The sequence below is a fragment of the Lagenorhynchus albirostris genome, chromosome 2, assembly GCF_949774975.1.
Source record: "Lagenorhynchus albirostris chromosome 2, mLagAlb1.1, whole genome shotgun sequence".
Lineage (NCBI taxonomy): Eukaryota > Metazoa > Chordata > Mammalia > Artiodactyla > Delphinidae > Lagenorhynchus > Lagenorhynchus albirostris.
In genome coordinates, this window is record NC_083096.1 from 110,867,416 (window position 1) to 110,893,903 (window position 26,488).

A 26,488-nucleotide genomic window follows, 5' to 3' on the forward strand; every position below is an offset into this window, starting at 1 on the left:
AAAAGGTGATAATGAAACCTACCTTTAGGTGGTTATGACAACTACCTGAGCTTAATTAATATTCTTAAGGCACAGTGCCTAGCACATGGCATGCACTTTCTATGCAGATTTTATCATTATTAGAATTTGGGAGTTTCTTCTGCATGTGAGCTAAACTCCTAGACCTGTTACTTGGCACTGTGCAGTTTTCTCTTACTACATTTTCTCACCTTGCTTCAGTGATTCCTATAACTTTTCTAATTCTTCTTTATATCATTTTTGTACTATATTATACATCCTTTTGTTGCTTTTTTCCCCCATTTGTACTGACAGTTATAGTGTAGGTTGTAACCCTTTTTAAGTTTTTTTAGGTTTTGATGGCCGACTTCATAAAAGCATTAAAAAAAACAAATATCCTTTTCTGACTAATTTAATTGATTTAATCCTTTAATTTTCCTTTGGGAGTGAGGGAAGAGTCAGAAGAGTCACTTCTCTAGGTTTCATATTCACAAAGAGTCTCAAATGTAGACTTTAGACATTAACTCCAAATATGGTTAAAAAGACAAAAATCATAAAATCACACTGACAGGATTATGTTTTTCATTTAATTTGGGTCCTGTTACTGGTCTATACCACATGCTATACAATATGAATTAATATTTTTATAAATCATGATAAATTACCTTTTGACTGGCTCCACTGTTTGACTGCATTTTTTGGTGTTAAGATAATTATTTTAAAAATGTAAATGTTTAAAATAAATCATTTTGTAACCCTCCTTTGGTGTTTCTTTGTGTAATAATGTGCTAGGTGGCTCAAAAAGTAGAAGTATGTAGGCCTCCCCCGACCTTTTAGTGGCCCTGCTGGTGACACAAAATTGCCTGTACCTGGATATAAAACCTTCAGTCCAAAAAAGCAAACACGTATGTGCTTTTTGTTTAATTTTTTTTTTTAATTTTTTGGCTGTATGGCATGTGGGATCTTACTTCCCTGACCAGGGATCAAACCCAAGTCCACTGCATTGGAAGTGTGGAATCTTAACTGCTGGACCGCCAGGGAAGTCCCTTATTATTTTTTATGTTCCTTGTTTCATTACATACTAAACTCCAATTTAGTGGTAGTGTTTTGAGAATGACCACAACCCCATATGATTTCTTTGGTGGATGCAGCTGACATTTTATTTCTGTTAGAATCAGCATAATCATTATCAAAAAACCTTTATGAAACACCTACATAATTACTCATAGCATTGTTCCCTTTAAAATCTTTACTTGTGGGCTTCCCTGGTGGTGCGGTGGTTGAGAGTCCGCCTGCCGATGCAGGGGACACGGGTTCGTGCCCCGGTCCGGGAAGATCCCACATGCTGTGGAGCAGCTGGGCCCATGAGCCATGGCCGCTGAGCCTGCGCGTCCGGAGCCTGTATCTTTACTTGTAAAATGTTGTGCTAGTACTCTGTGCATACTTTGTTGAGTAGAGGTTTAGCTCCTGAGTTTTTCAGTTGAGTATTTAGTTTACTGAGAAGTGTACATCAGTTAGGGTGTTTGTTCTTTTTATTTATAAGCAAAACTCCAGTTGTGTATATTAAAACAAAAGTTAACTGTTTTTAAACTTGAGGCCACCTGTAGTTGATATTTCTGAAAGTACATGTAGCTTGTCATCATAATCGTAAATGTTTTGGTATCAGAAATACTTTTGGATGCTTCATTTTAAAAGAAACCTTCCCCATCCTTCAGATGCTTGGCTTTCAAGCAAACAAATTATAGATGTTTTATCATTAAAGTTAATTAGAAGGAAACTATTTTTCTCTTTTATTTTATTTTTTGCTTATTCATTCATACACTCTGTAGAACATAGGAATTTTAAAGGTGTTTTTCCTTGTCAAAGAAAAGTGCTTGTCTTACTATGGCAACACCCAACTAGCTTTCACCCTCAGGAACTAAATGCTTCCCATGGTTCTTATTCCAGGAAACTTGGAAATGATTCCTGAGACACTTACTTTTAAAAAAAATATCGTGGTAATACATATTTAATATAAAATTCACCATTTTAATTATTTTTAAATGTAAGTTCACTGGTGTCATAGTTCAGGCTGCTATAATAAAAATTACTATAGACTGGGTGACTTAAACAACAAACATTTATATGTCACAGTTCTTCAGTCTGGGAAGGCAGATCCAGTGTTTCATGAGGGCCCACCTCATGGCTTGTAGACCGCTGCCTTCTTGCTGTATCCTTATGTGGCAGAGAGAGCAATCATATTTCTTTCATATCTCTTTTTAGAAGGGCATTAATCCCATTCATGAGGGCTCTACTCTCATGATCTAATTCCCTCCCAAAGGTCCCACCTCCAAATACCATCATCTTGGGGATTAGGCTTCAATGTATGAATTTTGAGGGGGCATAAACATTCAGTCCATAGCAGGAGGCAATAAGTACATTCACATTGCAGTGCGGCCATCACCACCGTCCATCTCCAGAACTTTTTCATCTTTCCAAACTGAAACTTTATATCTATTGAACAGTAACTCCCCATTCTCCCTTCCCCCCAGCTCCTGGCAACCATTCAACTTTCTGTCTCTATGAGTTTGACTACTCTATGTACTTCATTTAAGTGGAATCATATAATATCTATCCTTTTATGACTGGCTTATTTCACTTAGCATATTGTCTTTGAGATTCATCCACCTTGTGGAATGCGTCAAGATATCCTTACTTTTTCAGGCTGAATAATATTCCATTGTATGTATATGCCACATTTGTTTGTCTTTTCATCTGTTGAACATTTGGGTTGCTTCCACCTTTTGGCTATTGTGAATAATGCTGTTCTAGGTGTACAAATGACATTTACTTTTTTAAAACCTGAGTTCTTTCTTAATGTATACTATTATGGAAAAATTTACTCTGAAAAGGCACCCATTCTCTAAGTCAAAATAAGTAGACTTTATTTCGAATTTAGTCAAAATGGCCTCCTGTATCTCTTCTTCAAGTTCTTTTATACCTTGTGTTTCCTCTGTGTTCATAAAACCATTTTTCTTCTCCCATCTCCATCCAGTTCAGCCTCTCAGTGGTTCAGGGAAATTTCTCTTTGTTTCCTCCTAAGAGCTCTATTCTACCCTTAAGTCTTCTGACCCATCTGCCCTTCAAATCTTACATCACTCTATGAGCTCTTTCTTTGAGTCCCACATCTCCACTTCCTTGCCAATATAATTAAATTTAAATGCCTCATCACCACAATCTCAAAATGACTAACAGAACTCATCCTCTTTCTACTAAACTATTAGCTTTCCTATTTGTTTTCCATATTTCTATCAGTGGTTACCATTTGCTTATCAGTCCAGTATAAACCTTAGAATCATCTTTGCCTCAATCCTAGAGATAGATACAAAGACCATTTGAACCACTGTAATCCAAATGAATTCTATAAACTGCAAATTTGATTATATCAAAACTCTGTCTAAATTTTTTTGAATGCTCAGTATAAATCCCAAACTTGCCATCATCACATAAAAAGACTTTTCATGATGTAGCCATTGTTGCCTTTCCAACCCCCACTCTTGCTTACCAATCACAGAGAACTATTTGCAGTTCTATGAAAATGCCATGTCATTTTATTTTGATTGATTGGTTGATTGATGACACATTGTTAGCCCTGCATAAAATGCCTTTCCTTTCCTTCAAGACTCAGCTTAAATGTTGCCTCCTCTGTGAAACTTTCCTAAATCGTCCCTCTAGGCAAAGTTGGTCATTCTGCCTTCAAAGCTTCTATATCTTGTATTTATCACATCACCTAATCATGTCACAATTATCTTATGATATTACAATTGTATGACTCTTTTTCCTAATAAACTATGAACTTCTTGAGGGCACTGATTTTCATATTCATTTTTATAATTCCAATTCTTGGCACACAGTGGGCACTAAAATGATGTTTTGTGAATGAGTGACCCAGACTCATATTCCTTCAAATTTGGACCATTGAAACAGCATTCTAACACATTTTCCTACATTCAGTGTTTCCTGTCTTGGGTGTATTCTGTATCCTGTCCACAGATTAATATTTTAGAAAAACAGCTTAACATCAGGGCACTACCACACCCCCCCAAAGTCCAGTAGCTTCTTATCTAAACTATAAAGTCTAAAATTCTTAGTCTGAAATTTAAGGCTCTCCTTAATCCATTCTCTAAACTACTATACACTTTATTAAATTGATGAAACAGGTTATTATTTGCCACAGGTGAGATCTAACTAAAGTATGGTAGTATAAAGTAGCTTCAATTGTTATTTTACTCCTTGTTTCTCAGACCTATTGGAATCTCCCTGAGGGCACAATGGGTCTGCTTCTCTCCAAAGCATCTTACCTGTAAGAAACTGTCAGTTAACCATTTACAAACGCTCCCTGAGTCCTCTCTATCTTGTCTCTGCTTACTGTAGTGCTGGTTGGAGCGTTCTTTCTCCATCCTCTGCTTATCAAGACTCTATCTACTCCACAGGCCTATCTCAAGTGCCAGTCTCCTTTGAAACCTCCTCTGACTGCTTTTACCTCCTGCCACATTGGAATGAATCTCTTCCTCCTCCATACTTCTTTTTCTTGGATACCTCCATTCTGCCTTACAATTTAGTTAATTGTATATCTGTGTCTTCTGCCCTTTGTAATATTCAATGTAGAAAACAATTTGGGCTTGTTGATTTTTATTAGCCACTATGCCTTAAGTTACATTTCCTACTTTTTTCTTTAATGAAAAGATTGAACTGTAATTTCTAGAAGAAAAGACACAAGATTATCCAAACTGTTATGCCTTGTAATTTCATATTACTAGGAATAAATTTTAAGTATCTCTATTTAGAATTATTTACAGGGTGAGTATTTAAGTGAGGTAATACAAAGATTATTTGCTTACTTTAAGGGTTTCATTGGCTCTCCTGGAGAAGTAGGACAACTGGGACCTGAAGGAGAAAGAGTAAGTCTATTTCCTTCAAATATTATTTCTAACGTGATATACTTAGGATAAAGTATAACAGGGCTCATAAACCCAGATGTCGGGCAGTGAAACAAGCCAGCTTTAAGAAAAGTCACCTACCAGAATTATAATTAAACTCTCTTAAATTTTACTGAATTGTGTTTTAGGTAAGTGAGGTGATATAAATATTTATGGTTAGCAACTTTAAATTTAACTTTTAAAAAACACAAATTGATATTATCTAATTATGAAAATTTTATTTTGTAATTGATCTTTAATTTGAGTAGAAACTCTTGGCAGGGTTTGTATTTTACAATGCAATGTGTAATAAATCAACTTCAAAAGATATATTTTTTTGTTTAATAGTGGAAGATAGCTGTTCATAAATGTAGGTACTTGTGAATAAAGTAGAATCTTTGCCAAATATTTTGTTATACTTATAAAAATTAACGAAGATACATACAGAGTTCTGGCATTCCAACTTCGTCATATCTAGTTTTCAGTGCCATATGCAGTTCAGTGATTTCTAGCTGCATTTCTTCATCTACACTGTCAATATTAATTTTAAAAAAAGTAGAATCAAACAATATTAGCATCTTCTCAGGTTTGAAAACAATCATATTCCAAATTTAGCATTTAACTCTATTATTATACAAGTGCTGTTCAGGCAAATTTTTTTTCATATCTGGAAACTGATTTTTGCAAATGAAAATAAATCAGATCATTCTTTGCTAGATGAATATTTCAAATGTATAGTTTTTTGAGTGAGTGAATTAAATCACATTTTCTTGTAGTTACTTGTGAATGCCTCCACAGAGAAGAAACATTCAGAGTTTACATGTGCTGTAATGACAATCAAAATGTTTAGTTGTCTTTGGCGAGACGAGGTGAAGATATTCCTGTGGCGAGTGCACAGGTCATTTCTTTCACTTGCAAACAATATCTTCAGTGTGATCCTACAACTAAGCCACTTAACTACTATGTAATATAGCAGACTTACAGATGATGTTTCCAATCTATCATGCAAAGAATTGAACTGCTTCTTATAGACCCAAAGGAGTATACATAGTTTACATTGTTAATTACTGTGCTGCTTATGATACAATCCTTCCCTGACCTGTTGGAATGAAGTTATTTCTAGTAATTGATGTAATAAATAAACGAAAGTTATATGTCCTTGCAAAATGTCATCATCTTGAATTCAAGGATCCCTGTGACACTGACTATCAGTAGGCACAATGCCTGTAATCATACTCAGTAATTTCGACTAGTTTATATGAATATATCAAGATTGTCTCAAATCATAAATATAAGACCCTTTTGTGATATTCTGCCTATTATAGGTACCATGTCCTAATATTATTAGGCTACTTCAAAATTCTCACTAAAACCATGAATGGTATAGCTAACTGGGTGGTCTTATTATGTTATGAAATATTTAAGTAGAGAAAAGCCAAAGAAAATAATGTTGTAATCACTCCTGAAAACAAATGGGAAGAAAAAGTTCTTTCTGGAAGTCAATAATATACACATGCATGTATATATGAAAAAGTTCTTATATAATTCTATCTGCACTATCCTTAGGTTTTCTGCTGAGATTTACTGAAGCTACTAAAGTTTTAGAAAATAATTATTTTTCTTAAATGCTTGGCTATATTATGTAAAGATGCATGAAATCCTCATGAAATGAGTCATATTGCTCATCTTTGAACTCTTTTTTTCAATAGAGAATATTAGATGAATATTTATTAAACACTGTTGAATTAAAGTAAATGGATTACTTTAACCATTGATATCTGCTAACTTGTCTGTATATACAAAAACCCCAAGCTACATGGTTCTGACATATTTCTTAGTCCCTAAGGCTTATAAAAGTGATTATAAGTCTCAAGGGATTTTATCAGTTTGTACACTTTGGACTGCAAGTGACAGAAGATCCCATTTCAAACTGGCTTCAAAATGAGGAAATTTAAAATAAATGATGATAATGATAACAGCAAATGATTTATTGAGTGGTTACATCTATATGCAAGGCTCTATGCAAATACTACATACGAATTAGCTCCTTTAATCTCACAACACCCAGTGAGATAGGTAGTATTATTTTTCTCACTATAGATGAAGAAAATGAGGCATACAGAGAGACACACTTACCTAAGACTGTATATAGGTAATAAGAGCACAGCCAGGATTTGAACATAGATCTTCTGGCTCCTTCTGGCTCCAAAGACTGAGTACTTAAGTACTATGCCCTACAGCTGCTGCTCATGACCAGAAACCCATAGGTTAGGTGGGATCTAGGCACAATATGGTCCTGAGCACAGTGATATCATTATCCTTCTCTCTGCTTTGCCTTGACTAATGCTGGCTTTATCCTAAGGCTGGTTTCTCATATGATTGCAAGATTCCCAGTGCGAGGGCTAAATATGCCTTTGTTTATGTCCAGCCAGAGACAGGGAGACAGAGAGGAGGTAATTGTCTGTTGGGTACAGAAAATAAGACTTCCTGTTTGTCTGGTTGTACCAACTTTGGTTGCATGCCACCTCTGGACAAATAACTATCACCAGAGGAATGGCGGGATCCCATTTGGAGATACAGATGGGATGGATTTCTGAATAAAATCAGAATTTTTTGTTATGAAGAAGGAAAGGGGCCACTTGAGTTAAAATAATACATTGAAGCTTTTCTGAATATCACACCAGTTTAAAGGATAACTTATTTTTCCCTTTGGCATACTTCATAAATTGATGGTTGAGAAAAAATAACTCATTAATTGATTCAACAAATATTTACTTTTTTGAAGTGTAGTTGATTTACAATATTATATTAATTTTAGGTACACAGCATCTTGATTCAGTATTTTAATAGATTATACTCCATTAAAGGTTATTAAAAAATAATGGCTATAATTCCCTGTGCTGTTGAATATATATCCCTGTTGCTTATCTATTTTAAATATAGTAAATTGTATCTCTTAATCCCATACCCCTATCTTGCCCCTCAATCCTTCCCTCTCCCCACTGGTAACCACTAGTTTGTTTTCTGTATCTGTGAGTCTGTTTCTGTTTTGCCATATATATTTGTGTGTTTCATTTTTTAGATTCCACATATAAGTGGAATTATCACACAGTATTTGTCTTTCTCTGACTTACTTCACTAAGCATAATATTCTCTAGATCCATCCACATTGCTGCAAATGTCAGAATTTCATTTTTTATGGGCATGTAATACTCCATTGTGTGTATGTGTATATGCGTGTGTGTGTATACACAAGCACATATATCCATATGTGTGTGTATATATATATATACACATATATGGATATATTTATCCATTCATCTGTTGATGGACCCTAGGGTTGCTTTCCATATCTTGGCTATTGTAAATAGTGCTGCTATGAACATCAGGGTGCCTGAGTCTTTTCAAATTAGTGTTTTCATTTTTCCCAGATATTTACCCAGGTGTGAAGTTGCTGAATCATATGGTAGTTCTATTTTGAGTTTTTTGAGGAACACCAATACTGTTTTCCATAGTGGCTGCACCAATTTACATTCCCACCAACAGTGTAGGAGGGTTCCATTTTCTCCACATCCTCGCCAACATTTGTTATTTGTGTTCTTTTTGATGACAGCCATTCTGACAGGTGTGAGGTGATATCTCATGTGGTTTTGACTTGCATTTCTCTAATAATTAGCAGTGTAAAGCGTCTTTTCATGTGCCTGGTAGCCCACTGTATGTCTTCGTTGGATGCTGGGAAAACTGGACAGCTACATGTGAAAGAACATTAGAACATTTCCTCACACCATATACAAAAATAAACTCAAAATGGATTAAAGACCTAAAAGTAAGATCTGAAACTATAAAACTCTTAGAAGAGAGCATAAGCAGAACACTCTTTGCCATAAATCACAGATCCAAAAATAAAATATTTTTTTAGATCTGTCTCCTAAGGCAAAAGAAATAAAAGCCAAAATAAATGAATGGGACCTAATTAAACTTAAAAATTTTTGCACAGCAAAGGAAACCATCAACAAAACAAAAAAACAACCTACTGAATGGGAGAAAATATTTGCAAATAATATGACTGACAGGGAGTTAATATCCAAAATATATAAATAGCTTATACAACTCAATATCAAAAAACCAAGCAACCCAATCGAAGAAGGGAACAAATATTTACTTTTGACTTTTTCACATTCTAGGGTGCTCCTGGGATCCGTGGAAAGAGGGGTCTTAAGGGAAGACAGGTAATTTGATTCTTGTTTTATGAGGTACGGTTTAGAGGAGTATAATCTAATTATATGCATATTTCTCACCTGTTAGACTACAAATGTAGTTGTTGTTCTTGTTATCCACAATCCATCTCATTCAACAGAGTTTAAAATTTGCCACTTTAACAGCCTATCCAGTAATACCTGAGAATGTGAAGGAGTATTTAGATTAAAAAATAACTCGAAAGGTAACACTTCTAAACCACTTAATATACCAGTGGGAGAGACCTTTATCCCCATGACAAGGTGCTAAAATTAAAATGTCACAGGAAATACATGAACAATTTAAAACACTAATGATAGCACTATTCACCCTCATGTTTTAGAGGTTTTTAAAATGCCTGCTTCAGATGTTAGCTCAGAAACTAGTTTCTTATATTTTCATGTTAAAAAAAATCAAGTAAAGTGAATTCTTCCAGATGATATAATAATTTCAGAGATGGGAGGAAATTTTGACATTATCTAAGACCCCATTATTTAACAAATGAGAAAACTGTAGTTCAGAAAAAGCATCCTTGGGTTATCCTGGCTGTGTTAGTATAGCTAATTAGCCACCTGCTTTTCACTTGTGCTGTTTTTTATTACAATACAAAGATATTTATTAGGGTAAGACATTCTGTGCTATACTCTGCTCTCTACTCTGTGAGGAAGAAAATTGTCTTTAATAACAGCTTTTCTAAAACTTTTGTGTGTATAATTAAAATCCTGATTATAATACTAAAGGATTACAAATCTCACCAGAATATTCATATCCTTTTAAAGCATTTTATTCTTTGAGCTTTGCAATATTTCTTGAAGATAGAATAGAACAATGGCACTATTATATGGGTGAGGAGAACGAGGCTCAGTGACATAAAAATACTTGCTCAGAATCCCATAGTTAAAAGTGATAAAGAATTGAGCCCAGCTCCTTTGAATGTAAATCCAAGATCCTTTTCCTTACTACGTAGATATTTCTGCTGTCTTCTACCTCACACTACTTAGAAGAACATGATTTATGTTTTCATGACATATGGCCAAAATGTGATAAACTTATTTTATTTTTTATTGGAGTATAATTGCTTTACAATGTTGTGTTAGTTTCTGCCTTACAATGAAGTGAATCAGCTATATGTATACCTGTATCCTCTTCCTCTTGGACCTCCCTCCCACCCCCCACCCCCAATCCCACCCATCCAGGTCATCACAGAGCACTGAGCAGAGCTTCTTGTGCTTTATAGCATGTTCCCACTAGCTCTTTGACCCATGGTAGTGTATATATGTCAATCCTAATTTCCTAATTTGTCCCACCCTCTCCATTCCCCCCCTGTGTCCACATGTTCATTCTCTATGTCTACATCTCTATTACTGCCCTGCAAATAGGTTCATCTGTACCATTTTTCTAGATTCCACATATATGTATTAATATACTATATTTGTTTTTCTCTTTCTGGCTTACTTCACTCTGTATGACAGATTCTAGGTCCATCCACATCTCTACAGATGACCTAATTTCGTTCCTTTTTATGGCTGAGTAATATTCCATTGTATGCACATACCACATCTTCTTTATCCATTCATCTGTCGTTGGACATTTAGGTTGTTTCCATGTCCTGGCTATTGTAAATAGTGCTGCAACGAACGTTGGGGTGCATGTGTCCTTTTGAATTATGGTTTTTTCAGAGTATAGGCCCAGTAATGGGATTACTGGGTCATATGGTAGTTCTAGTTTTAGTTTTTTAAGGAACCTCTATACTGTTCTTCATAGAGGCTGTATCAATTTACATTCCCACCAACAGTGCAAGAGGGTTCCCTTTTCTCCACACCCTCTCCAGCATTTATTGTTTGTAGATTTTTTGATGATGGCCATTCTGACTGGTGTGAGGTGATACCTCATTGTAGTTTTTTTTTTTTTTTATGGTACGTGGGACTCTTACTGCCGTGGCCTCTCCCATTGTGGAGCACAGGCTCCAGACGCACAGGCCCAGCGGTCATGGCCCACGGGCCCAGCCGCTCCACGGCATGTGGGATCCTCCCGGACTGGGGCACACACCCATATCCCCTGCACCGGCAGGTGGACTCTCAACCACTGCGCCACCAGGGAAGCCCCCTCATTGTAGTTTTGATTTGCATTTCTCTAATAATGAGTGATGTTGAGCATCTTTTCATGTGCCTCTTGGCCATCTGTATGTCTTCTTTGGTGAAATACCTATTTAGGTTTTCTGCCCATTTTTTGATTGAGTTGTCTGTTTTTTTGATATTGACCTCCATGAGCTGTTTGTATATTTTGGAGATTAATCCTTTGTCTGTTGCTTTGGTTGCAAATATTTTCTCCCATTCTGAGGGCTGTCTTTTCATCTTGTTTATGGTTTCCTTTGCTGTGCCAAAGCTTTTAAGTTTCATTAGGTCATTTGTTTATTTTTGTTTTTATTTTCATTACTGTAGGAGGTGGGTCAAAAAAGATCTTGCTGTGGTTCATGTCAAAGTGTGTTTTTCCTACATTTTCCTCTAAGATTTTTATAGTGTCCGGTCTTACATTTAGTTCTTTAATCCATTTGGAGTTTGTTTTTGTGTATGGTCTTAAGTAGTGTTGTAATTTCATTCTTTTACATGTAGCTGCCCAGTTTTCTCAGCACAACTTATAGAAAAGGCTGTCTTTTGTCAATTGTATGTTCTTACCTCCTTTGTCATAAATTAGGTGACCATATGTGCATGGGTTTATCTCTGGGCTTTCTATCCTGTTCCATTGATCTATATTTCTGTTTTTGTGCCAGTACCATACTGTCTTGATTACTGTAGCTTTGTAGTATAGTCTGAAGTCTGGGAGCCCGGTTCCTCTGGCTCCATTTTTCTTTCTCAAGATTGCTTTGGCTATCAGGGTCTTTTGTGTTTCCATACAAATTGTAAAATTTTTTGTTCTAATTCTGTGAGGAATGCCGTTGGTAATTTGATAAGGATTGCATTGAATCTGTAGATTGCTTTGGGTAGTACAATCATTTTCACAATATTGATTCTTCCAATCCAAGAACATGGTATATTTTTTCATCTGTTTATGTTATCTTTGATTTCTTTTATCATTGTTGTGTAATTTTCTGAGTACAGGTCTTTCGCCTCCTTAGGTAGGTTTATTCTGAGGTATTTTAATCTTTTTGTTGTGATGGTAAATGGGATTGCTTCCTTAATTTCTCTTTCTGATCTTTCATTGTTAGTGTGCATAGGAATGCAAGAGATTTCTGTGCTTTAATTTTGTATCCTGCAACCTTACCAAATTCATTGATTAGTTCTAGTAATTTTCTGGTGGCATCTTTAGGATTTTCTAGGTATAGTATCATGTCATCTGCAAACAGTGACAGTTTTACTTCTTCTTTTCCAATCTGTATTTCTTTTATTTCTTTTTCTTCTCTGATTGCCGTGGCTAAGACTTCCAAAATTGTGTTGAATAGGAGTGGTTTCACTTTAAAGATTTTAACGTATTAAGATAAACTTACAAAACTGTCAAGAAATGAAAAGTAAGCCAAACATTTTGTTTTCTTGCAATTACATTCAACATTCAAGTTAATCTTGTAATAATTACAACAGCAGAAACTGTACCATCATCATTACCATCATCACCAATTTTTAGTCTCAAGCACTTTGTTAAATATTTTGTATGCCATCTCATTTGATTACACTCTATTATACTTCTGAATGTTAGTATATTCTTTACATTTTATCTCTCTTACACATATCCCAATAGAAGTACCTCTCTTATGTGTCAAATATCTAATCTAAATATGCAGATTGGGCTGTCTCAAAATTGATAGTAGGTGAAGTTCATCTTCTTTATTCTTGTTCTCCATTCTATGTCTTGATTTTTTTATCCATCTCCTACCAAAGTATGCTGTCAGTAAAAGAACTAATTAATTTATTTATGCTATTATATTATTTCCAGTGCTTAAAATGTTACCTTACCCTTTAGTAATTATATTTTAAGTATAGTTTAAGACAGAATAAGTAATCTTTAATGGTGGAATTTTAGGCGTTGCTGAGGAAACATTTTCACAGGCTCTCTGTGATATATCACTTAAGTAGCTATCATCTTTATTTATTAATATAGCTGGTCTTATATAGATATTAACTTTATCTTTCCTTGGGGGGGGCTGCATTGGGTCTTTGTTGCTGCATGTGGGCTTTCTCTAGTTGCATCGAGCGGGGGCTACTCTTGGTTGCAGTGCGCGTGCTCTCTCATTGTAGTGGCTTCTCTCTTGTTGCAGAGCACGGGCTCTAGGTTCGTGGACTTCAGTAGTTGCAGCATGTGGGCTCAGTAGTTGCAGCACACAGGACCTAGAGCACAAGAGCTTCAGTAGTTTTGGGACACAGGCTCAGTAGTTGTGGCTTGTGGGCTGTAGAGCGCATGCTCAGTAGTTGTGGCGCATGGGCTTAGTTGCTCTGCGGCATGTGGGATCTTCCTGGAGCAGGGCTCGAACTCATGTCCCCTGCATTGGCAGGTGGACTCTTGACCACTGTGCCACCACAGAAGTCTCTTAACTTTATCTTGACAATGTATAGGTATTATCTACTTCCCTACTCTATAATGAACTGTAAAATCGTCCATGGAAATTTATAGATAACTTCTGGTTTCTTACTCCATAGGGAATTATAATATTATCCAACAGATGCTATTGAGTTCAAAAGAGGAGTTCAAGAAAACTGGAAATATAGTGAATGGAATGATCACTGGGTTCTTTTTTTTGAGTGCACTGTTCTTTATATTAAAAAATTTGTAAAGTTTTATTTCTTTAAAGATATATGCCTTTGTAATAGATTTAGATCTTAGAAAAATTATATTTGAAAAACACATGCATTCCATTTTTCCTAAATAGTGTTACAAAAAAATCTGTCTAGTGCTGTACTGTGTCATGTATACTATATGTACTTTCTCATTTTTACCACAAAATGATTTGACCATGTTTATGAGGAAATCACTGTACTTAGACTAAGATACAGTTACAACCACAAGTCAAATTATGCCAAGGTTGACCTCAGAGACTGTTCCAGAATATTATCCTATGCATAAATGCTCCACCATGTTATGTTTATTATAAGTAAAATTATCTACAGATATCTTTGACATTAAGTAAGGGCAAACATATTATTATGGGATATTATGTGGCATGAGACACATATTTCAATTTAGATGATTCAAATTCCATGAGAAGAATGGTTACTTATTACTGTTTTAATAATAGTAAAAGGAAAATATCTTTTGATAACATTTCCACTCTCTTTGACGTGGAAAGATATTAGGTGTGTGAATATAAATATGGCCATTTTCTCTTGGTTATTTATTAAATTATGTATACTATTTGTTGTTATATATGAAGTAGATATTCAAATACGGAAGCAGAATTAAAGGATCCAGGCCAACATAAAGAGCTGACAGAAACCATACATGTGAAAGAAAATACAGAAACCTGGAAATGCTGAAATCTAAAAAGGACCCATTTAAGAAGTTTTTGGCTATCCATATGTCAAAGACTGTTAGGTCCAATCTTCTGCTGGTTTCATAGCTATTTAGAAATGTAGGTTGGTGCTTCATTAAGGTACAGCTATGTGGATCCCATCCATGTTATTTCACTTACTGTCCTTAGAATTTCTAAGATGTACTTTATTATAATCACCACTCCCCTTTAATTAATTTGATTAGTCTTACATTGTAAATGAGCTTGTTTCCTCAAATTTTAGGTAGATACAATTACTCAGCCTTTGAGCATAGCATATGATTCAGTTTTTTAAAAATTGAAGTATAGTTGATTTACAATGTTGTGTTAGTTTCAGGTGTACAGCAAAGTGATTCAGTTATACATGTATGTATTCTTTATCAGATTCTTTTCCATTATAGGTTATTATAAGATATTCACTGTAGTTCCCTATCCTATACAGTAATAGTTCCCTATCCTATACAATAAGTCCTTGTTGTTTACCTATTTTATATATAGTAGTGTGTATCTGTTAATCCCAAACTCCTAATTTATCCCTCCCTTCTCCCCCTTTCCCCTTTGGTAACCATAAGTTTGTTTTCTATGTCTGTGAGTCTGTTTCTGTTTTGTAAATAAGTTCATTTGTATCACTTTTTTAGATTCCACATGTAAGTGATATCATATATTTGTCTTTGATTACTTCACTTCATATGATAATCTCTGTATCCATCCATATTGCTGCAAATGACATTATTTCATTCATTTTTATGGCTAAGTAATATTCCATTATATATAATTACTACGTATATTAATATATATATTCCATATAAAATGGAATATATGTGTGTGTATATATATATATACACACACATATACATATGTGTGTGTATATATATATACACACACCACATCTTCTTTATCCATTCCTCTGTCAGTGGACACTTAGGTTACTTCCATATTTTGGCTATTGTAAATAGTGCTGCTATGAGCATTGGGGTACATGTACCTTTTCGAACTACAGTTTTAATCTTTTCTGGATACATGCCCAGGAGTGGGATTGCTGGATCATATGATAACTTTATTTTTACTCTTTAAGGAACCTCCGTACTGTTATCCATAGTGGCTGCATCAATTTACACTCCCATCAATAGTGTAGGAAGGTTCCCTTTTCTCCATACCCTCTCCAGTGTTTATTGTTTGTAGACTTTTTGATGATGGCCATTCGGACTGGTGTGAGGTGATACCTCATTGTAGTTTTGATTTGCATTTCTCTAATAATTAGCCATATTGAGCATCTTTTCATGTACATGTTGGACATGATTCAGTTTTAAATAATTATTGTAACATGTAATTTGTAGAATAATAGTAACTCCTTTTAGATAACTCCTTAAATTTTATGTAACATATTACACTTATATTTTTAGAGTCTCTGAAATTAAAGCCAGAAACTGGTAAAATAAATTACTTCACTTTCTGTATTATAAAATATGAAACACTCTGATAGTCAAAATAGTGAAGGTAGTAGGCATAGAAAACTTCAAAATCCAAGTTTAGGTCACTATAAATATAAGCTTTTTTGGATTACTGTATTGGTTTCTAACCTGAGTACTAAAGCTCTATGTTTGGTGTGAATAGTTTACAAAAATATGAAAGTGTATATGTATTGACATGACATCATATACCTGTGCAGCATAGAAATATATAGGGGAGTAGTCAAAGTCCTGTCCAAAATTCTTAGTAATATTGCTAAGCTTAAGTTTGGGAAGATGTTGCTATAAATCATATGCTCATACTGGTTGCCAAAGAATCACTTATTTCCCTGAGTAAACACTAAGCATGGAATTAAGTTGTTGTGAGCCAGCTTCCTTAGTGATGTCTATATTGTTTTAATGAAATTATAGACTTACAGGTAAAGATATCCTCTCCTAGACAGTATAAATATTATGTGAATGCTATTGAAAATGGATACATTTTAAAATAACATATTATTTTGGTTGTTTGAATTATTTATTATTTAGCCTTGTACTGGTATTTTTTACATTAATGTTTGTGTTAAGTTATTTCATTTTAAATCTTCCCAGAAAACTCTTTCTTCCCCAAAATAAAACATTATATTTATTCAGAGTTTAATATAATTTAATATAATATAATTTAATATAATTTAATTTAATATAATTTAATATAATTAAATTCATTATATTTATTCAGAGTTTGCAGATAAGAGTTAATATTTGTCACATAATGTGTTTTTGCTTTTTCAACCAGGAAAAGTAAAAAACTGGTTTTCTTAGGAATTTGGTATATTTTAGGATCAGACTATGTAAAAGTAGTTTTATTAACAAATTCATTTGTTCCTTAGTCTTGGGTTGTTGACATTTGAGAAGTGGTTTTCTTCCTTGTATTGTAAACTATTTTTGATTTTAAGATCTTAGTATTAGGTACTCACTAATCACAATTATTTTAAAATGCCTTATGTAATCAGTTACATATTAGTCAGTGTTTGTGTACTCATGCTTTTTGATATTGAGATACTATAGTTCTTCCCTCTTCCTTTTCTTCCTTCCTACACTCCCTATAATGTCACAATTGGATCAAAATCCTTGTTGTCAGTTAATATTAGAGATCTTAAAAACAAGGCAGTAGACCATCTTTATTGGTCAGGACTGTTTTTAAAATACCAAAGAACTCCTGTTCTATTTTACATGTTTTACTGTCTTTGAGAAGCTTCTTGGAGCATATGATATGAACCAAATTATTTAAAAGCATAAAACCATCCGCTGATTTATAATGGAAAAGAAGAATGCTGTTTAAAAAAATGGGAGACACAGGGAAAGAGGATATATATGTACTTGTTAACTTCATATTTTATATATGTTACTAATTCCAAGTAGCTCTCTTTTTAATGCAAAGTTTCCAAACTTCCTTCTGTAGTGTGCTGTCAGGAAATTCTATAGCTGCTATAAAAGCATTTTACAGGGCTCCCAGATTGATTTAATCAGTAGTCTCTTGTAGTAAGTTGAAGCAAATTTATATAGCTCCACGACCTAAAATATCTCTGCTAGAATTGATTTTTCCAGGATTGAAGGTAACATCATATTGGAGATTTGGATTGACTCTCAACAGTACCTAGAAAACTGTTGTCAGAATACACAGGTTTTCTAAGGACTTTTTCAGATCTGATAATAATAGATTATAAATAATCAAATCATATTATATTTGAAGTTTGACAAAGAGCAAAAGAGTACTCAGTTTTCTTCCTATGCATATCAAAGTATCGCAGCCTTAGAATAGTGGACAAAATAACACGCTTAAGGCACCGGGACTTCAGAGATGTTTACTTTTCCAACTATAGAAAGGAGTGTCTCCTTTTCTCTTACAGGTTTCTGTTAGAAGAGTCTATTTAAAGTAAACTGTATTTTGGCTTCTAACTTCAGTGTTAGAATTTCAGAATATAAAATCCTTCTGTTAGACATCTGTTATTAGTTCTATCTTTAGCCCCAAACAATCTTAAATACGTATTGCACAGCTGTGTTTCAAATACATACATTTTATGGAGAATTTGGAGACAGTGTTTTCTTTGTCCCAGGAAAAGTTTGAAGTTAATTCATGAAGAAAGAACTACTGTTGCTAGAGCATTACAAAATATTGTCATTAATTTTTCAGTGATTCTGCCTCTTTCAGGAAAAATGTATTTTCTGGATTCTACTTTACTGGGATGATCTGTAGTAACTATGTTTGGCTAACTATAGCTTGACAAGATGTATGAAGAGACCAGGACTTTGAATTAAACCCATCTTCAAGGTCGGGTCAGTTACTGAGAAGAGGGATGCCCAATGAACTGTAGTTGGTAACTTTGGGGAAGTCCAGGAAGAGCATGATTTCATAGAGGTATGACACCAACAAATGGGAATTCAGGCAGGCATTTATTTTCAGGGTGGATAATGTAAGGGAAAACTCAAGAGAGTCTTGTAGGTTATCAAAATCAGGAGTGTGGAAATGTGAGTGCAAATATGGAGGTGAGGTTTGGCTTGGCTTGTATTCTCAGTGTGGGAAAGTGGCAAGAATGAGGCGTGACCCTTATGATTGAGGGATAATGTGTGGCAAAACTGGTTCTTGAACACAAGAAAAAGGAAGAGTCCAATTCCCAGGACTAGAGTACAAGCTGGTAACCAGTCTTTAAGAGCAAGGCAGGAACTTGAGCCTGAGAACTGAGGCCCAGATCATAGCTAGGTTAACAGCAAGCCTGACAAATTCTTGAATCTCCAAGAATTTGTCTAAAACACATTAAATTCCTACCTAAGTTTAAAATTAGTCTCACCTGTTAGGACATGGTTGACCTTGAAATGTGGATCAAATTGTCTTACCTATAAGGAAAAGAAAGAGTCAGAGACTGGATTATCACAGAGCACTTTACACTCCAGCCTTTACCTACAATAATTGTGTTTCCCTTTGAAGGATTTTAAAATATCAGGATTTTCTAATAGTATGTATTCATGTGTAGAATGTGTAAAATTAACCTCTGGGTTTTATGTTAGTGTGTCTAGTCCTAGACAATTTAGTGCAGTCTTCTGTTTTCATTGCTTCATCTTGGAAAAAGTTGAATTTCTGTTTTTATTGGTAATGCCTGTTTACTTTATCACTAATGCCTGTTTAGTATATATGTCTTTTATGATAATTTTAATTTATCTCTACTTTAGATTGAATATATTATTTCTAAACATTTGTTCTTTAGAAAGAGCAAAATGTGTTCATAGTTAATTGTAGTCTTTAAGAGAAAAATTTTGCAATGCTTTTATTTTTTAATTCCATAAATATAGTCACCAGTATTTTATGGTTATTTTAGTCCTCATGTTTCTCTAGTTATTTTATATTCAATGTTTATCTACTGTCTTTGTAGAACTAGGAAAATAATTCTTTTACTAGACTCCCTAAGCAATAAGTTTTCCACTGTTTCCTGATATTTAGCTATACCACCAAGTATAGTATCTGTGTGTAGTCTACAATATTAACACCACATATATATTCAGGCATACCAAGTCTAGAATACTTGTTTTGTTCTTAGTGTTTGATAACAGTACAATAAGACCCAGACAAGAGAGAAACTTGATCTGGGCTGTGCACTTTAGAGGACCCTGTACATCACAAACAAATAAAATAAAATGTATTTTAAAAACTCTTGATTTTCCCATCACTCAGGATTTAGCACTTAGCATTGGCATTGTATGACCTGTAATCCTAGACATCCATTCTTGTTATTACGTATTAGTTACCTATTGCTATGTAACAGATTGCTCCATGTTAGCAGTTTAAAACAATAATAATAAATATATATTATTTCTTATAGTTTCTGTGGGTCAGGAATTTGGGAGTGGCTTATTTGGGTGGGTCTAGCTTAGGGTTTCATATGAGGTTACAGTCAAGATTTTGGGCAGAACTGCAGTCATCTGAAGGCTTGACTGGGGCTGATCTGCTATTAAGGTGGCTCACTTACTGGCTGGTGGGAAGTCTCATTTCCTCCCCATGGGGAACTCTCCACATTGCAACTTGAGTGTCTTCACAGCATAGCTGTTGACTTCCACCAGAGCAAGTGGTCCATGGGAGCAAAGTGAAAGGTATAGTGCCTTTTATGACCTAGCCTAAGAAGTCACATTCTGTTACTTCTATATTCTGTTAGTCACATAGGCCAGCCAGGAGTCAAAATGGGGGGTCACTACACAAGGGCATTAATACCAGGTAGTGAGAATCATGAGGGTCCATCTTTGAGGCTGGCTACGAAAGTATTTTAATAATGTTCAAGGCTCAGAGAAATTCTTCTCCACATCTCTTTCTTATAACCTCACATCTGAATACCATGAAGTTTTGAGACTGGTACCACTGCCAACATTAGAGACGGAAACTGCTTGAGATTGTGATGAGGACTGAGCAGGCGGTAGAAGCACTTCGGTTGAGGAAAGATGAATTTACTTATCTAATTCTCCTTTTAGTATGAATGCAATAGGCTCTTGTATAATGAGGTACTGCTTCAAGTAATGCAAACTTTCTATTTTCTTGCTTCTCTTTGTGTTCTTTGTGTTTGGCTTCAGAGGTAGTAGAACTAGTGCAATATTTGCAATAGCTGAGACTGAGAAATTCCCAGAGACTGAGAAACATTTTGTATTATTAAACAATTCATATTACTCTTAAATTTTGTATATCATAGGTATAGAAACAAAATTCATGAAGCATGATAAAAATTGTTTATGTAGGCAGCTAGATGGATAGGAAATTGTAGAATTATGCAGTTTTAAAAAGATATTTAATTAGATTACAGTAAAAATGTTAAAGTAAATATAAAATTTTAAATTTATTTAACTAATATTGATTATTCATTGATTATAATTTTCAATAGAGAATTAAAAGCAGTAGAAAATCTTCAAAAATATTATTTCCTTAAATTCTTAAAATCTAGAAACAGTGTAAGTACTCTTACACTGAGCATTACCACATAGTAAATTCTGCAAATAGGACTTTATTTAAAGGAGATTTAATTACCAATTATATTAGTTTTCTATCTGTTGCTACATAACAAATACCACAAACTTAGAAGCTTAAAATACACCCATTAATAAATCTCATAGTTTTCATCAGTCAGCAGTCCAGATACTACTTAACTAGGTCTTCTGCAGTCAGAGTGTCAGCTGCTTCATTATCATCTGGACGCTTGACTGGGGAAGAGTTCACTTCCAAGCTCATTCAGGTTGTGAGAAGAATTCATTTCCTTGAGGTTGTAGAACTAAGAGGCGCTGGCTCTTTGCTGGCTTTTGGCTATAGCCCAACTTCAGGTCCTATGGACTGTCCACAGTTCTAGAGGTCACTCACAGTTCCCTGCTGTGTGGCCTCTCCAACACAGCTGCTTATTTCATCAAACTCAGGAAGACTCTAGCTCCAGGCTGCTAAGATGGACTCTTATATAGTATAACATAATCACATCATTGGCATCCCATTACCTTTGCTCTATTCTATTTGTTAGAAGAAGCAAGTCATAGTCCCACCACACACAAAGGGAGTATCATACAAAGATGTGGGCGACAGGAATCATTAGGAGTCACCTCAAAATCTGTCCACTACATTGATCAAACAGTGGAAATGAGCAAGAAAATTATTCATAACTTGAAGAGATAAAGTGAAATCCCTGAAATGTCATATTCTTTACAAAATAAAATTTCACAACTGATCAAAACAATGAAAATGTAAAAAAGAGAATTATGTTCACAGAAGTAACAATGCAACTCTGGCATGCCATTTATTTACTTGTTTATTTGTTTGTTATTGAAGTATAGTTGACACAACATACAGTGTTGTGTTAGTTTCAGGTTTATAGCAAAGTGAATCAGTTATACGTACACATATATCCACTCTTTTTTAGATGTAATGGCCCATATAGGCCATTACATAGTATTGAGTAGAGTTCCCTGTGCTATACAGTAGGTCTTTATTAATGATCTATTTTATATATAGTAGTGTGTATATGTCGGTCCCAGTCTCCCAGTTTATCCCTCCCCTCTTTCCACTGGTAACCATAAGTTTGTTTTCTATATCTGTAACTTGATTTCTGTTTTGTAAATAAGTTCATTTGTACCATTTTCTTAGATTTCACATATAAGTGATATCATATGATATTTGTCTTTCTCTGTCTGACTTACTTCACTCAGTATGACAGAGAAGATGATTATTACATTCATGAAATTGGCAAGTTGGGCAAAAAGGGCAAAAACTCAAACTTTCCTATGGATGATTATCCTGGAAAATGGCCATTATATCCTTTGGTAGTAGGAGGATATTTCTAAGAGAACACAGTTTGATTAAATTAGGGGTTATAATTTTCCACTAAGTAAATATGAGAGAAAATTTAGTATTTCATTTTTCAACAAATTCTTTCAAGTGGAGAAAGAAATTGTAGAAACTGTGTCATTTGTATTCCAAGTTCGAAGGCAGAGTGTTTTGTCACTACTCTTCCATATTTCACAACCAACATTTAAGATCATTTTTTTTCCAATGAAGATATATGGTTGCAGATACTTAGGTTTATTTTATTAAAGGAATTCAGAGCTTTACCTGAAGTAAAAAAAAAAAATGCATATAGTTGCCAACATTGAAATAACAATTGAATAACATTGTACAAGCAGTGACATATTTAACAATATAAAACATTGGCATGATTTTCTTCAAAAGAAAATATATGTCCAATATGTAGCCAAATATAACGATGCTTTTTATGGAATTAACTGTACTATATTTCATAAAACAAGAAAATGTAGGAATTATTTCAAATATTGATGACACGATGGTCAACATGTAAGATGGGTTAAAACAAAAAGATATCTCTATCTAGAATAGAGAGTTAAAAATGAACTGCTTAATGCATAGTAAAGTGAGAGGAGAAATAATACATAAAAAATGTTAAAGTAGGTGTATTCTCAGTTCAACTAAATTGTTTCGGGGGCAAAGTGAAGTTGAACAGCTAATATTTATTATATGTATTATTGAACTACCAAAAGAATAGGAAGTTGAAATCAATAAGTACTTATTTCGTTGTTTTTATGCTGGTTGTAGAAAATACAGGCTTTGTGATAAGTGGAGAACTAATCACAGTTCTCTCCCTTCTCCTAGCAGGGAGAAATCACTAGTTGTGTGGGATGCTGAACTGGAGAGCAGCTCCTCCCACTGGATGAGGGTGGGGGGCCAGTCGGTCCCAAAGAGCACATTCTCTAGGCAATCCTGAGTGAGTCCCCAAAGATGTTTTCAGCACTCCCACTCCTTGTTCAGACCAATTGTTTCCTTGTTTTTTGAGAAAAACTTTATTAAGATGTAATGTACATACCATAAAATTCACCCCTTTAAAGTGTACAATTCAGTGGTTATTAGTATATTCATAGACTTGTACAGCCATTCCACTAATTTTAGAACATTTTCATCACCTCAGAAAGAAACCCAATATTGTAAGCAGTCACTCTCCAATTCTTCACCACATCACCAGGCCTCAACAACCACTAATCTACTTTCTATCTCCATAGATTTGCCTATTTTGAACATTTCACATTAATGGAATCATGTAGTATGTCCCCCATTCTCTATTATTTCACTGGGGTTTCTGGAAAACCTACTTATGATCCATCTAAAAAATCAATCATCTCTTATGTTTCAGATTTATTACAGTATTTTTCTTCTACTTTTTCCATTACCTGTGTATCACAGATACTTTCAAATACCCATAATAATTCATACTGAATGGAATGATGTATTGCAGATTTGTGAGCTTATGGTCAACAGGATTTGACTTCCAAGGACAATGAGAGCAAAATGCCTGCCTGAATTTCAACTGACTTTGAAGGGGGTATGGCTGCAATATGTTTGACTATACAGATGGTTTTTGCATTATCCTCTGATTACAAAATAAGAAAAAACACTCCTAGTACGAGTTAACTATGTCTTAGAAACATCATATCTTTTTTTCCATCGTTAAACCATCTTTTCAACTTAGCCCATTCGTGTTTATGCTAGTGAACGAGTGATTATTGGCAGTCTGTTGAACACATAATATTTAATACTGACTTGCCTAAATAAAAGATTATAAAAATCTAATAATGTACTTTATTTTGTTAGCCTTAAAAGTTTTTAAAACTGAGTGTTGTCAAAGTGTTCTTAATAAGTATTATGAAGAATTTTGTAAAGTAGCCTTTTAAAAAGGGAGCTTTGAAGTTGATAAACTCAATGGTAAATCTCTCGAGAAAAACTTTGAGTATATAAAGCAAGAGTAACTGAGTAATTGAGTTATTTTACAATAGAATTTATAATGAGGAAGTGTGTTAATTTACTGTCCTTCACAGTTTTACTGTAGAATTCTCAATAGACCTTTGGGAAGCTTATATTTCAATCTCACTGCATTTTGTATTTACAATATTTATGTGCATTTTCCCTTTTCTTAAATGATGTTTTTACATGTTGTATCTTGGAATGATGAGTTAAAGTATTTAATATAGCATGGTAGAACGAGCACTGACTCTGCAATCAGACTGCCTGCATTCAAAGCTCAGTCCCACCCAGCATTAGTGGGTGCAAGTGACTTAACCTCTCTGTGCTTTAACTTCTTCAACTATGAAGTGAGGATATTAGTACTCATTGATTTGACCTGCTGTGAAGATGAAATGAAGTAGTGTATGTATAATAATGTGTATAAAGCCTTTAGCCAAGGTAAGTGTGCTAAGCATATGCTAAATATTAATAGTCATTTCATTCTCTGTGGTGTGTGTATAGGAACAGCATGAAATAGTGCACAAAATTAATGGATTGGTCCGCTGGAAATCTTGGTTCTGTTTCCTCTCATTCAGTGATTCTTTACATAATGGATAGCAAATTTCTATTTTCTCCAGCTTAGCTTTCTGTATATATTGAGTGGCATGTAAAATAATTTTATAAACTATAGAAATAGTGTACTTAAAATCAATTAAGTGTTATGTAAAACAAATACACATTTTTGTTGCACTATAATTTATAGGTTAGGAAATAAATATCTCCTATTACTAAGTTCCTTATCAGAAAACACAGCAAAAATGAATTCTTTATCTATTTTGGCTTTAATAGCATTTCTTTCTTTTTTCTTTGGGCCAGGGTTTTCCAGGTGACTTTGGAGACAGAGGCCCTGCAGGTCCTGATGGCAGTCCTGTGAGTAAATTGTGATGGTCCACCCTTGCAGTCTAACATCACTCAAGACTTCATAGCAACTGTACTTGCCATTCTCATTATCACATTCCTGACAAGCACTCTTGGCCAGAGAGTTTTGATACCACTGAGCACATTCCACTTTGTGGTTTTACAGCATGGGAAATAAGACAAAAGTGTTATAAATTCTGTTTTGAGAGATAATCATTAAAATTAATTATTTTGACCATGTTAAACATGACTGATTATTTAAAATATTAGAAGTATGCATTCACGATACTGACTTGTATATTTGTGGGAAGGGAATGGGGAAAAAAGCCTTTCATGTACATCAAGGTACTAACAAGCCTCATGTAAAAATTGTGCATTTGGTGATTGCTCTTTTGGACTCAAACCTGTCATTGATCTACCTTACTTTTCAGTATTTTATAGAGAAGTCTTTTGGGGGGATTGTTTAGATATCTATGTTCAGATTAGGGAGTTAAAATTCTAAAATTAGTTTAATTATATTATCAAAGGATGATGATGGAATGCTGTTTTTTGACACTAGGCAGAAATGTCTTTACTTTTTACCCTCAAAAAATGGCTATCCCCCAATATATGTCATGTACACATTCTTTTCATAAGATTTTTAAGGTGAATTAGAATCAACTACTAAATCCTTGGATCATAAATTAGGAATAGTTCCTATATTTAGACTATGTAAATTATTAGCATTTATGCTTAAAATAAAGTGTTTGAAAATAGTTTCTTTTTTTATTTTTTTCTAAATTATAACTGTATTAGTTTATTCAGTGAATTTAGCAAAAGTTTTATTTGTTATAAGGCTTGGAAAATAAAATAAGAGTAGAACTGATTTCCAAACAAATTGGTAAAAAGTTGAATCATGTCTTAAGTAGAATGTTTACCATCTTATTCTTGCCCATCATTCTGGGGAGCCTCCCATTTCAGGCATAATAAAGTAAAGCATTATTTACATTTTTTCTTTAATACCATCTATGTCCTTGCATACCTAGTGTGAAGCCATCTTATTTAATGTTTTGTCAGTTAAATATACATGAAATTTGTTAGGGTTGGACTCCTAACAATATTTAAAAATTTTCTCTTTGAAGTCTGCTGCTTATATTTAAAATATAATACTTCT

At 34.2% G+C, this 26,488-nt stretch overlaps 1 protein-coding gene across 1 annotated transcript in view; it reads left to right on the forward strand.

Annotated features, from left to right (window-relative positions):
• Window positions 1–26,488, forward strand: part of COL24A1 (collagen type XXIV alpha 1 chain) — a 394,686-nt gene that overhangs the window by 81,970 nt on the left and 286,228 nt on the right. Inside the window, exons 11-13 of the mRNA XM_060139635.1 lie at window positions 4,884–4,937; window positions 9,140–9,184; window positions 25,294–25,347. Of these exons, the coding sequence (XP_059995618.1) occupies window positions 4,884–4,937; window positions 9,140–9,184; window positions 25,294–25,347 (153 nt within the window). The remainder of the gene's footprint in view (window positions 1–4,883; window positions 4,938–9,139; window positions 9,185–25,293; window positions 25,348–26,488) is intronic.